Source organism: Stylophora pistillata, chromosome 4 (genome assembly GCF_964205215.1).
Source record: "Stylophora pistillata chromosome 4, jaStyPist1.2, whole genome shotgun sequence".
Taxonomy (NCBI): Eukaryota; Metazoa; Cnidaria; class Anthozoa; order Scleractinia; family Pocilloporidae; genus Stylophora; species Stylophora pistillata.
This window is the reverse complement of record NC_142522.1, coordinates 28,131,338-28,145,467: the sequence shown is the minus strand read 5'-3', so window position 1 is coordinate 28,145,467 and position 14,130 is coordinate 28,131,338. Positions and strand designations below refer to the sequence as shown.

Here is a 14,130-nt window from a genome sequence, read left to right as displayed (position 1 = left end):
CTTTTAAGTGATTTGACACAGAAAACATTTCAGTTTGTAATTCCATAACCAAACAACCCAGTAAAATGCAATCAATGTTCAACAGGAAATGAGGGATTTATCACGATTTATTTTCCGGTAGTCCGCTACAGAAAAGAAACACCTAATTTCAGGCGATTTTCGTTTAACACCTTTCTGTCTGGTAGAAAGCCATGTGTTATCTGTGCACTAAGTAACGCCACTCCAGACCTGAAGGGTGCAATATTCGTTGAATAGATCAATAATGTCGTTTCCTGTAATTTTTATTACTTCTTCAATAATCTTAGCGGAAATTTGTTCTAAGAGGTCGGAAAAATGAAAAGAGCCCGATTAATTTTTTAAATGGACTTTTTGCACCCTATTCATCTCTCAAAATATAACCGTTGCGTTAGCAACGATGGTCTCGACGACTACGATTTTGGCTCATTGCCGCTTGTGATTAATAAGGGCATTTATTTTATAATACAAATAAGGAAACATTCAGGCTCACGGCTCACTGTGCCTGGCACGTTTTTGCCACGGTGCGTTAACCCGAATGTAATTTTATTGGGCTAAAAAAACTATGAAACACCACACAAAAGCGTGACTGTTGAACTTATGTTGCCTCGTTACTCAATTGTTTTTATGGACACCTATCGTAGTTATCGCCGGCTCATCAAATGCTGCAATTAATTAACATTTTGGTCGAGCTTCTATGTATATATCGTTTAGAACTTGACTCAAAACTCCTTATTTATTCATCGCTGACACGGAACAGGACGGAGGAAGTTTTTAAAAACAGCCGCATAAAAACGCTTTTTTTTCATAGTTCTAAGCTGATTCTTCGGAGTTTGTAGTCTGAGTGGATCATAAGCGAACGTGGTTTGTGGGTTTTCTGATCTTTTTTTACGATGGATGAAAGCTATTTAAATAGATCCCAAGAACATTTAAAAACAACCTCACAGGACATCGTTTTTGCCACATTATACTCGTTCATGGTGTTTTTCGGCGTGTTGGGTAATGGTGTAGTGATTGCTGTCGTACGCAAAACGCCTTCGATGCGCACGACAACGAATTATCTTCTGCTGAACTTAGCTGTGGCTGATTTATTGACGTTACTTCTTTGTCCCGGTATTTATGACTTTGCTTTGAATCATTCGAGGATGAACTCCACACTGGGTGATATCGTCTGCAAACTCTTTGCTGGAAATGCCGTCGTTTGCATCACATTCGATGCGTCCGTGTTGACTCTGTGCGTTATCGCCGTGGAGCGCTATGTGGCAATTGTCAAACCTTTTCAAAGTAGCAGTTGGAACATTTCTTCCAACAACACGAATTTAGTCATTGTCGGAATTTGGGTACTGTCGTTCATTTTGAGTTTCCCAGACAGTTTGTGGACGAACTACAAGAAGGATCCCAGCTCGAGTTATCCATGCACTCGCCCATGGACGCTGGAACACGGGTCAATTGTTAAGGTCTACATTATCGCTCACTGTCTGGTCATGATTGTATTTCCCTCCATTTTGATTTCATTTTGCTATCTCTCGATTCTTAAAGTGCTCAAGTGGGATTTGTCAAACCCAGGGATAGACGAAGTCGAAAAGAACAGTATGAAAAGGCTTTTAAAGCTACTTGTCTCTTTAGCGGTGGCATTTTGCGCACTCTGTTTGCCGTTTGCGTGCTTCTTTATGTATGTTTCCTTGATCACGGACGCTCAAATTAAGCAAGATTTCGCACAATTGTTTCTCGCACACAGAATTGTTCGGGTACTGATATTTTTTAATTCTTTCATTAATCCGCTGTTGTATGCCGCACAGAGCGCAAATTACAGAAAGGCAATGGATGAAATTTGCTGCCGCACTAAAGTGGTCGATTCAAGGCGCAGATCCATGAAACTGGCGGAAAGAACCTCACCCACTGGAATTGGAGAGACAGTCCTAGTACAGAGACTCTGACAGCTGCATCTGTGTGAAGGATTGATAACAAACCAGATGCAGAATTGAATGACGAGTTAAGTGACAACTAAAAAAAAAACAATCAAAGAAAGCATTATTCGCTTGCCATGAACTTTTTTTTTCATTTCGAAGTGATTAATTTCATCGATAGAAACTATGGAATGAAATACCCCGGAACAACTTTTTCAAAATGCCCATAAATATTGCAATTCAGATCGCTTTTAAGTTTTGAGATCTATCGATATCATTTGCATTGGATTTTATTTGACCATACACTTTCTTTGTCTCCGACGGAGGAACACGTATTTCACTAACTGCTGTTTTGCAATGGCTACAGGGATGAAAGAGACTTAGATTCAGCATGACGTTTTTCGCACAAATTGGTCAACTAGTCCTTCCCTCTGCTTTCAGTCATATGAGTACTAATAAATAAAAAGTAAGTAATAAATAATGATATGAAAAGTGAGTGGAATAAGAGTTCGTTTCAGCCGTTGGCCATTCCTACGAACGTTACAGTGCCGAGTATATCATTTTTAAACTCACTGATACTGGATCCAGATAACAGTCGGACTGAAGAGATAAATCTATCAAAACCGCAATTATGATGACGGAGTTTCTGTTTAAGATAACGTTAATCCATGTTTGAAAAATCGATATCACACTGAATGCACAATATGTATGCACTACATGCTTTACTCGGCTAAAAAAGAAAATAAATAAAAAATTTCTTTAACTACCAAGTCTTTTCTCGGACTAATTAGCAATCTCGAACGTTTCTTGTGTGCAAAAGAAGAAGGATGAGTTAAGTGTGCGATAAGAATTGGTTATCAATCGAATATCAATCGAATATTTTAATAAATCACCAATAAAATAACGGCAAAAGTGACCAATCAGCTCTCACAAACAAGGCGTTGGTAAAAAGCGATTGGCCGATACCTTTTCCGTAATTCTCAGCCACAAGACTCGACAAGGCTTACTATGAATAACGGTTGATCCTCCAGCAAAGTTTAATCGTTCCACTTCCAAATCGAGTTTGTTGGTGTTATTACAAATTTGTCATCATCTCTTGAGAGGAATCTGTTCTATGAATGTAGTTGTTTCTGTAAATGAGAAAAATTGAGCTGAGTCCCAGACCATACTGTGGTTTGCCGTATATCAAATAAATGAAATCTACAAAGCGACTTGATCATTAACTTCAAACTTTCTCCAAGGAAAGAGAGCAAATTTTCTTTGCACTCCAGAAAAAGCTCATAATTTCGTAATTTACTATATAGGAAAGTGGTCTGTGAGTTTGAGATATGATAACGTTAAGTGAAATAGACACCTCAGTGACATAATACAGCTTTAAAGGCAAAATTGTCGCTTTATCAACTCGAATTCGAAATAAGATCCAGATGGTTTTCGTTTGACTCAGCCTCATTGAAAAAAAAGCTACTACGATATAATTACAACTGACTACTAGCAGCGCAGATCTTTGGGGTCAACATTTAAACGTGTATTTTTGCCAACTATCGCCAATCTTATCTATGCAAATGTTCAACGATCTTGAAAAGCGATTAAAACGCTATATTTGTTGAAGAAGGTAAAAGATTAGAATAACACGACAATTGCGCATTTTTGGAAATTAACTTATGCGTTGTGCGACCAGTACCAATTATCGCCTGGCGCCGTTTAGCAGGCTTGAAAAGCAATAAAGAGACTATCTTATTTTGGTTAAAGAGGGCTAAAAATTTAAATAGCATGACAGCGAAACAGTTCCTACAAATTAAACGCATTCATTGTTCAACTTCTGCCAGCTTTCACCAGCCGTTTCCATAAACGGTTCAAAGACAATTTTTGTCACGAGACTGAAACTGAATGGCACGAATATATTCCTGTAGAGCAATTTGATAATTGAAATGCCATTTCAGAAATAAGTTGTTATGACCATTTAATGCATCTTTTATAGACAACGTGTTGGTGTAAATCTTCTTTTTTTTGTAACGGAAAATTTCGCTGAAATTTGAATGCCTCAGAACAGTGCCTATCAGAGCCGGCCAAGATGACATTTGTTTTAAGAGTTTCTCCCCCTCAGGAACGTAACTCTGAAGCTAATACCGTACAACCAACTATCAAAAAAGACACTGTGACTATCAAACGTCAATTCAAAGCTCCCAAATTTGTTTCGTGAAATAAAATGCTTTCAATTTAAACTGTCATTTGGAATGTTTAGACCCATTCTTTGGTTTTATTAGTTTCTTTAGAGTAAACATCTGTCAATTGCAAGTAAGCAAACGGGTTGGTATCACGAAAGTACAGCGAGAAAGAAGACGACGAGAGAAATGGGAGGTAACAACAAAAAGGACCAACAATCATCAGCTGGCACCCGGCACAGCACAAGACGTTCTTTTAGCGACTTTTTACACATTCATTGCTGTTTTCGGTGTTGTCAGTGATGCTATCGTGATAACCATAGTGCGAAGAACGCTTTCAATGCACACATCAACAAACTATCTTCTCTTGAAATTAGCTGTGGCTGATCTCCTGACTTTGAAGCTGTGTCCTGGGATGTGCAGTACGACTTTGCTTTATCTAACGTCAACCTGCAGCTGAAAGGGATTACGGGGGATTTGATCCGCAAGTTGTTTGTGGGAAATGCTGTTGTTCCAATCACCATCAATGTCGCCGTCCTAAATGTCTGTACGATTGCTGTGTAGCGGTATTTGGCACTTCCAAAGCCTTTTAAAGTCAACTCGAGGATGTATCAAGATCAAGTAAAATATATGAGTTCCGTGCTGTGGTTGCTTGCCCTGCTATCCTGTATCCCATATATTCAAGCCAATACATACAACATCTCGTCTTCCACGTATCCGTGCAAACGCCCTCGGAGTTTAGACGAGTATTTCTTTCACAAGTCCTTCATTACGTTCAGTGTTGTTTGTTTTGGCCTTGTTAGTTCTATGATACTGTTTATCTGTTATTTTGAAATCATCCGTGGATTGTACTTTACGAACACAATTTGCTCTAAGTCATCGGACACAGAAGCAGACAGAAAGACAAAGAAGCAGCTAGCTCAGTCGACCTCTGATCTGGCTGGCTGTTGCCTTTTCCTTCTGCTCACTGCCATTTCATATATATGGTTTACTCTAGTTTGAGCACTCTGGCATGGCTTAGACGATACCACAAAGGTTGGGTCGTTTGGGGTGACCGTCTCGGTTCTCCCCCATCCTAGCATTAGCACTGCACTGATGAGGCCCAGAAGGCCGAAACAGTACTGTCTGCAGTTAGATATAGCTCTTTGGCATACAAAGCTTTGCTTTCATGTCCAAATTGAGCACTCTATCTAGGATGAGTCATTGCCGTTGCAATTGCGCATGCTCGCTGGTTTACTCTAGTTTGAGCACTCTGGCATGGCTTAGACGATACCACAAAGGTTGGGTCGTTTGGGGTGACCGTCTCGGTTCTCCCCCATCCTAGCATTAGCACTGCACTGATGAGGCCCACATAGGTCGAAACAGTGTGCGCCCTACTTACCTGACGCGGGATTTCATCTTTGCAAGGTAAAGTGTTGGTCCGAAACCTCATCGTGGGCAAAGGATTTGTAAGTATTCTCTCATTTTTCAAATTTATTCGACTGTGCTAAGTACCTGCCGGGAGTGGAACGCCAGTCTTTTTTGTCTTGTTGTTTTCGGTCACCCATCTCGTTTTTGGTTTTTTTTGGTGGGGCCGAACTTTGTTGGGAACCCATCCAGGTTTCAGCTTTGCTGAACTTGGTGGGTTTTTTTTTTTTTTTTTGCCTTTTTTGCCTTTTTTGGCAATTGTTGTAGTCCTTTTTCTCTCCTTTCTTTCCTTTTTGTTTTTTTTCTCTCTTCCTATTCCTTTTCAAAATGTTAATATGTGCTAGAACTTGTGTTGTCCATGCTACGGCGGCAGTTACGGTCCACCCTAGACCAGCTGTTCTTAAAATGTTGGAAAAGGAAATCGACCTTAATAGACTATCTGCGGTTCAGTTCGTTCCGGGAGGCCTTATTCGCCTCACTTTCAAAGATCCTGACGATATGGCGAGTCTTGTTGAGTCCGGTTTTATAAATCTCGATGGTGTGGAATGTAGTGTCACCAATTCCGATCGTCCACACACGCTCGTCTATATCCATCACTACCCCGCTGAAGGGGATGACGCGATCCTGTGCGAGGACTTCAAGACCTTTGGCAAAGTTTTCTTCTGCAAACGTCAGGCTTTCATGGGGCGTCCACATCTTCTTACTGGATCACGAATTCTGACCATGTCCATGGAGAAACCTATCCCCGCACAAATCACCATTGACGGTTACCCTGTGCGCATTTGGTATCGTGGTATCAAGCCATTCTGCTCTATCTGCAAAACCATGGGTCATAAAGCTGCTGACTGTCCCTTCAATGGAAAATGCAGGGAATGTGGGGAAGCTGGTCATCTCGCCCGTAACTGCCCTTCCCGCCGTACCGGAAATGTCTGGGGCTCTACGCCCTATGTTGTTCCCCCGGCCGCTGATTTCCCGCCCATTTCTTCTGGAGATGTGGCAAATCTGCCGGGTAGCGTTCCTTGTCCACCCAACGAATCTGTTGATCTTCCGTCTGAAGAAATGGTTATCTCTGCTCCTGGCGAAGCCAGTAATAATGAAATCAGTAATCTAAATAACGTTCCTAAACAATCTGAGGCCTCAGAAATAAATAGTGTTCCTAATAATAGTATCGCTGGTCAAAACACCAGTTTAGTTAATAATAGTGAGTCCGGTCAAAGTACCGGTCCTTTAGTTAATGATAGTGTTATGTCTGGTCAAAGTACCAGTCCTATAGTTATTGATAATGTTAGGTCTGGTCAAAGTACCAGTACTTTAGTTAATTCCAGTGAATTATTTATTGATAATGTTAAGTCTGGTCAAAGTACCAGTTCTTTAGTTAAGTCTGGTCAAAGTACCGGTGAAATAGTTAAGTCTGGTCAAAGTACCAGTAAATTAGTTAAGTTTGGTCAAAGTACCAGTAAAATAGTTAAGTCTGGTCAAAGTACCACTAATACTAGTGTTGGCCAAAGTGTCACTAATGTCGATGATGATATCACCGAATTCTCCTCTCAGGACTCTACCCCTGTTCAGGGCTCAGAGTCTCCTGATATTTCTGAATTCTCCTCTCCTCTCACGAGGAGCATGTCATCGGACGGTTTTGAAGTTGTCTCCAGGAAACGCTCTAAGAAACGTGTCATGGTTCCTTCTCATACTCAGTTGGCGAGTACGGTCTCTAAGCGTACGAGGGCTGTCCCCAATCTTCCCAGTAGGAAGGGGAAACCCCAGCCCCAGCCCTGGCTTTCATGAGGGTCATCCATCTCTTCCTCATGGCTTTGTCTCTCCTTACTTTGAATGTCAATGGCATCAGGGACCGGTCGAAGCGTGATGGTCTCGTGCAATGGTTGCGCTCTCTCCCGGTGAAGGTGGATGTTATCTGCCTTCAGGAGACTCATTGTGTTTCCTTAACTGAATGTTCATCGTGGTTTTCCTCGTCTGGTTTCTTGTCTGTGCTAGCCCCGGGTTCTATTCACTCTTGTGGGTGTGTTGTTCTCTATCGTCCCTCTATCTCCCTTCTAAAGTCTTGGTCTGCTGATGGTCGTTTCTTACAATGTGAATTCTCGTTTCATGATAAAATTTTCCGAGTTGTCTGTGTCTATGCTCCTAATTGCAACCCTGCACGAGACCTGTTTTTCGATGGCCTTCATTCAAGGATCGACCCTTCCATCCCTACGGTCCTTGCTGGAGATTTCAATGCTGTATTTGATAGGGCTCGAGATAGGCGTGGCCCAGACCCCGCCTCCTTGTCTGGAGATAGTTCTCCCACACTAAACCATCTTTTTGAGGCGTCCTGCGTCATTGACATCTGGCGTTATCTCCACCCCACTACTCCTGGGTTCACCTGGACCAGGTGGAATGGCAGTTTAGCGTCGCGTATTGACCTTTTTGGGGTCCCATTTGCGTGGGTCCCATCAGTGTCGTCTTGTTCCGTGTATGTGTGTCCGTTCTCGGACCATCGCGGTTTGTGTTTATCTCTGTCTGTTCCCGATGCCGTTCCACCTGGCCCAGGCTACTGGAAGCTGAATACTTCCATCCTCGACGATCCGGACTATCGGCAACTAGTCCGTGATGAATGGTCTGCTTGGCGCCTTGCCATCCCCCGCTTTCCTTCTCTAGCTAAGTGGTGGGATCGTGGGAAAAGTAAAATCAAGGGGCTTACTATCCGCTTTTGTGCAAATAAAGCCCGCACAACATCTTCATCCAGAGATGCCCTGGTACGTCTTGTCCAGCATCTTCAGGCCAAAGTTGATTCTGGAATTACTTCCTGCATTGACCCTTGGCGGTCTGCTTGTTCTGAGCTTGCCCGGCTTGATTCCCATGCTGCGAGGGGGGCTCAGGTGCGTGCGAGAGTCCGATGGGTTGAGGAGGTGAGTCTTCCTCGCAGTATTTTCTTCGTCTCGAGAAAAAACGTTCCGCTGACCGTCATATCTCTGCGCTGAGAGAGCCTGATGGCTCTATCGTCTCGTCTTCTGCCGATCTCTGTGCGTCTCTTGGTTCCTTCTATTCTAGTCTTTATACAGCCTCACCTACTGACCCTCATGTTCAATCTTCTCTTCTTGAAAATTTGTCTTCTGTTCTCTCTCAAGATCAGGCCAACAGTTGTGAGGGCCCTCTTACATCATCAGAGGTCCTCGTCGCTCTCAAGGGCATGGCTCGTAACAAGGCACCTGGTTTAGACGGCCTGCCTATGGAATTCTATCTCCGTTTCTGGGACGTGGTTGGCTCTGATCTTGTTTCTGTTCTTAATGAATGCTCTTCCTCTGGTTTTCTCTCCCTCTCTCAGCGCAGAGGTATCATCACTCTGTCTTTCAAGAAGGGGGACCGCCTTGACCCCAAAAATTGGCGGCCCATATCTCTTCTAAACGTGGATTATAAACTTGCTTCTCGTGCCATAGCTGGGCGTCTCCTCCGGGTTATACACCTCGTTGTCAGCCGAGATCAAACATGCGGAGTCCCTGGCCGTTTTATCGGAGAAAATGTTGCTCTGCTTAGAGACATTGTCAGCTATACTGAGTCTTCTGGCACCCCTGTCGCCATCCTGTCCCTCGATCAAGAGAAGGCTTTTGACCGTGTGGATTGGGGCTTCATGCGGTCCACTCTTGTCACCATGGGCTTTGGCCCTTCCTTTGTCGCGTGGGTCGACTTGTTCTATACTCATGTTCAAAGCGCGGTCAATGTGAATGGGTTCCTGACTCCTTTCTTTAGCCTTTCTCGTGGTGTCCGGCAGGGGTGCCCTCTTTCTCCCCTCCTATATGTTCTTGTGTCTGAGGTTCTTGCGTGTAGTATCCGTGCAGACCCCCGTATCAAGGGTCTGTCTCTCCCTGGGTGTCCCGTACTGTCTCCCATCTCGCAGTACGCGGACGATACATCTTTAATCCTTACCACTGATTCTGGCATTCTGGCTGCCCTTGAGACTTACAAGCTTTTTGAACTAGCTTCTGGATCTAAGATCAACCTTTCTAAGTCCAAGGGTCTCTGGTTGGGTGGTTGGCGGGGTCGTACGGACCCCCCGGTTCCTTTTGACTGGTCTCCTGCTAAGCTCAAGGTGCTGGGGGTGTTTGTCGGCCCCGGTAACCTTGATGAAGACAACTGGCGTCCTCGCATTAATGCGGTGGACCGTGTTCTCAAGTCTTGGCGTTCTCGTGTTCTCTCTTTTCATGGCAAGGCCCTAGTCATTAACGCTCTCGCCCTCTCCCGGGTTTGGTATGTGGCCTCTCTTATCCACATGCCGGCCTGGGTGGAGGCGAAGCTTTCCCGTCTTGTTTTCTCGTTTTTCTGGTCTGGCAAGGTTGAGCTTGTCTCCCGTTCGGCCGTGGTTCAATCTCCCCTTTTTGGTGGTTTTTCTGTGGTTAATATTCAGTCCAAGGTGAGGGCCCTCCTTGGTCAATGGGTGAGGAGATTCGTCTCCTCCCCATCCAGTTGGGTCGCTCTCATGTCCTTTTGGTTTAACTCTTTGTTTGGTGTCTCTCCTCTTGTTGTGTTTTCTCGTCCTTTTAGTTTCGACTTCAGGGTCTTGCCGCCCTTCTATCAAGCTCTGGTTTTGGCTTGGCGTAAGCTCGACGGGGCCTTCGCCACGTCAAAAAACTCTTTAGTCTACGGCTCTTCATGCCCTCTTGTTTGTTCTCCCGTTCTTACTATGTCTACCAAGTCTTGCTACCTATATCTTCTCTCTGAGAACATGGTCCAGCCTTATTGTGTCCTTAAGTTTCTATTCATCTATCCCAACCTTGACTGGCCTGCCACGTGGCGTGCCCTATCCTTCTTTTATCTTGACCGTCGTGTCATCGACCTAAATTGGAAGATTGCGCACGGCGTCCTGTACACCGCCCGGCGTCTCTCCTCTTTTGGTTTATCTGTTCCTCTCTCGTGTTTTTGTGGACCCACGGTCGAGTCACTCAAGCATTTGTTCTTCTACTGTCCACTTGCTCAGAGTGTTCTCGCCTGGGTCCAGTCCTTGCTGTTTTCCTTCTCTCCTATGTGTCCTGCCATCTCTTTACGTCATGTCCTCTTTGGTTTCAACTCTAGTGAACTGGTTTCTGTCCCGCGTGTCTTTGTCTATCTGCTCAATGTTTCTAAGTTTTGTATTTGGCGGAGTAGGAACGATTTCCGTTTCCGTAACGTTCGTCCTGGCGCTGTGGCGGTGATTGCTTCTATCAAGGCCCGCCTGAAGTTTTATTTACCAATTTCCTTCAGGCGGTGCAAGTCTGACAGGCGTCGTCGCGTCTTCCATCGTCAGTGGGGCGCCCGTGGCATCATAGCTTCAGTGGTAAACGACTCCCTTGTCTTTTCCATTTAGTCCTGCTCCCCGTAGTTATTTAGTTTCCTTTTTTGCTTGAATGAGTGTGTCTCGGTTAGGCTCGTGCTGGGTCTCCTTTATTGGTGTACTGCACAGTAGCCTCGTTCTTCTTTTGCTTGAGTGACGTGTGATCTTTTGCTTGAGTGAGCGTGTCTTTGTGCTGCTTGTGCTGGGTCTCCTTCATTGGTGTACTGCACAGTAGCCTAATTGTTAGTATCTGTTTCGTAACCCATGGGCTGGGTCTCCTTCGTTGGTGCACTGCACTGGGCTAGTATCGTTCGTTCTGTCTACTTTGTAAGTGTGTCTGTCCGCTGCTTGTGCTGGGTCTCCTTTGTTGGTGCACTGCACAGTAGCCTTTCGTGAGTATTTGTTTTGTTGTCCATGTGCTGGTCTCCTTTGTTGGTGTACTGCACTGGTCTGTTTGTCCTTGTTCGTTTTAGTTCTGTGTACCCAATTTTTGTTTCTGTGAGGTGGGGTTCGATTCCCCAGCGAGTTTGGCGTCTGGTGACCCTCGTTTCTGGTGGACCCTAACCCTAAGGCATTGCACGCAAGCCATGGGTGGGATTAGTCCTGTTGGTCGGCGGGCATTGCACACGCCCTTCATCGGGGGCCCGGCCGTCCACCTTAAACATAAAAAAAAACTGCACTGATGAGGCCCACATGACGCGGGCTTTTGCTTGTTGGTAAGTGTTCGCTCCTTTCCCTGGTGGTTGGGAATTTGGTTTGTGGTGTGCTTGTTTTTGGTGAGGTCTAGTATTAGTTAAGTGAGTACCTGCCGGGAGGGAAAACTTGTGATCTTTTCCTCTCGGTCAGGTTCCTCCTTTTTCGCTTTTGGTCGGTGTTTGGTTACCCATCCCTTTGCTTTGTCTTTGGGTTGGGGCCGAACTTCAGGATGATTGTTTCCTTTAGTAGGACAATCGATGTGGACTGCAAGGGGCTCCCCGAGGGGATGCTTTTTCCTGAGGCAGTAAAGTTACTCCTCGAGTATTTTGATCGTGAGTCTGATCATGTTGTGGAGGCAGTGCAGGCGTGCCCTGGTCGCGTTGCCAGGGTTACTTTTGCAGCTGATGTGGCCAAGCTTTTTTTTGAAGAGTTGGGCGTGGTTAAGTTAGGTGAGGTGGAGTGTAGGGTGGTTACACCTCCTCCTCCCCCACCTCAACTTACCACTGTGGTTCTGTCTTGGTTCCCTTTTGAGGGCTCCAATGAAGCGATACGTACTGCGTTGTCTGCTTTTGGCATCGTCAAGTCTGTCCGTCATCAGTCTTGGTCGGGTAGACCCTCGGTCTTTACTGGGTCTAGAATTATTCAGATGGTGGTTCAGAAAGTTTTTCCACCCTTCATTGGTATTAGAGGTATACGTTGTAGGGTTTGGTACAGGGGGCAACCCCTGCAGTGCACTGTGTGCCGTAAAATAGGCCATAAGGCTGCGAGTTGCCCTTCCAAGGGCAAGTGTTTTAGGTGTTCACAGCAAGGCCATTTTGCTAGAGATTGTAAGGCCACCGTTGATGTACCTACAGTCACAGACGATGTCGAGCCATCCTCTATGCCTGAAGAGCCGCCCGCTGACAGTGCTGATGAAGCCTGCTCGCTCTCATCTGAGGCGAGTGAAGATCGCTCCACCTCTTTAAACGAGGGTGAGGAATTACCAAATGATTGTGTACCGGCAACACAGGGTTTTGCTAACCCTGTCTCCGATATGGATGTCGGAGAGACGACCTCTGCTTCTCGGAAGCGTTCAGCCTCCCCGGCTCCCACTTCTGCTAATAACACTGTCAAGAGGACCCAACAGGCCCCACCCACTGATTCTGCTGCTGCAGCCAAGCCTATTGCTGTTACTCCCTCTGAACTTTCCGCTGCTTTTTTAAAGGACCCGTGGCTTAGCACTATTTCATCCGAGGACCGCGTTTTTTTGGCCGAGATTGCTGTGTTACATCACCTGCCTGCTCCTGCTGGTAAAGATATTTCCGTTTGGTACTCTGATCCGAGATATGTTTTTGAACATCGTGAAATTTCTACTGCCTTTAGGCTTTACCGGTCACTTAAAAAATCTAAAGAACCAAAATAAAATATATAATTAACTTAGGCTTAAAAAGAAAAACTAAAAGAAAAAATTAGTTAAGTTTTGAGTGGGTGTGTTTAATTTCTGGGTGTGTGTGTGTTAATTTTTAAGTGAGGTGGGGTTCGATTCCCCAGCGAGTTTGGCGTCTGGTGACCCTCGTTTTTGGTGGTCCCCTTCCCTAAGGCATTGCACGTAAGCCAATGGGTTGGGATTAGACATGTAGGTCGGCGGGATTGCACCTCCCTTCATCGGGGCCCGGCCGTCCACCTTAAACATAAAAAAAAAAAACTGCACTGATGAGGCCCAGAAGGCCGAAACAGTACTGTCTGCAGTTAGTTATATATATATATATATATATATTTCTTCCTTATTTCCTTGGATAATGAAACGGTCCAAAAAAACTGTAGCACATTGAATTGGATTCACAAACCATCACGCTTTCTACTTTTTTCTCATTCTTTCGTAAATCCTATTTTGTATGCGCTACAAAGCTCGAACTATCGTGATGAGTGTAAATTGATTTTAGCTCCAGGCTGATTTGCCGCAATTTTTAGGTAACAAATTCTACACAAGGCATCACTAATCGGTGTACAGCATCGAGGAGCACACAGGCAACATTACACAGCAAAGAGCATTTCGTAATAAATGTCAAGTTGAGTGAAAGAGAACAATTATCCTTCGGGAAAATTACAATCGAATCTCTGGTGATTAAGCAACCAAAGTCAAGCTTCTGTGACGCTTTTCCCCCCGGTTCGTGGCCACCTCCGGGAATTTGCATCTACTCACCAATTTCAATTCTTGACAATTATCATAGCTAAACATTTGGCTAAATAAGACAAAATATGTTACCTAATTATTCCCCTCTGAACGATCATTACTGCGCTGCCTCATGAATACCAATTTACACAGTGATATCGGAGAAGGGCATTTTATTTTACTAACTAAGTTGTTAATCACGAATGATTTTTAACAGTTAAATATGAAGATATTCAAATCAATTTTCACATCATCAGTTTGCTGTTGTAACAAGGCAAAGCAAGAATTAAGTAGACTGTTATCAAACTGTTCACAGATGAGTGTAAATCGTGACGGATTTGACAAGCCTTCAAATGTGTGTAATAAATAAAATAGCCGGGTCCCAGAAATGCTATCATGAATTTCTCAAGATCGTGAATTTTGCAGAATTGTCCCCAGCAAAAGGCGCAAAAGTGGATTGAAGCGGTAAAATTTGGCGAATTGGTGCCAAAA

The 14,130-nt window shown here is 44.5% G+C and overlaps 1 protein-coding gene, 1 long non-coding RNA gene and 1 pseudogene across 2 annotated transcripts; 2 read left to right on the top strand and 1 right to left on the bottom strand.

Annotated features, from left to right (window-relative positions):
• Window positions 1–301: 301 nt before the first annotated feature.
• LOC148733175 (neuropeptide Y receptor type 2-like) lies at window positions 302–4,144 on the top strand. The gene has a single exon (XM_088755917.1). The coding sequence runs from the start codon at window positions 909–911 to the stop codon at window positions 1,950–1,952; it is 1,044 nt and encodes a 347-aa protein (XP_088612043.1). The 5' UTR covers window positions 302–908; the 3' UTR covers window positions 1,953–4,144.
• A 1-nt stretch (window position 4,145) lies between these two features.
• LOC148733174 (neuromedin-U receptor 1-like) lies at window positions 4,146–5,207 on the top strand (annotated as a pseudogene).
• A 6,082-nt stretch (window positions 5,208–11,289) lies between these two features.
• On the bottom strand, window positions 11,290–13,160 carry LOC148733173 (uncharacterized). The gene is made up of 2 exons (XR_015999642.1): window positions 11,596–13,160; window positions 11,290–11,446 (listed from the first exon to the last, which is right to left on the bottom strand). It is a non-coding gene; the product is annotated as an uncharacterized LOC148733173 (long non-coding RNA).
• Window positions 13,161–14,130: the final 970 nt, after the last annotated feature.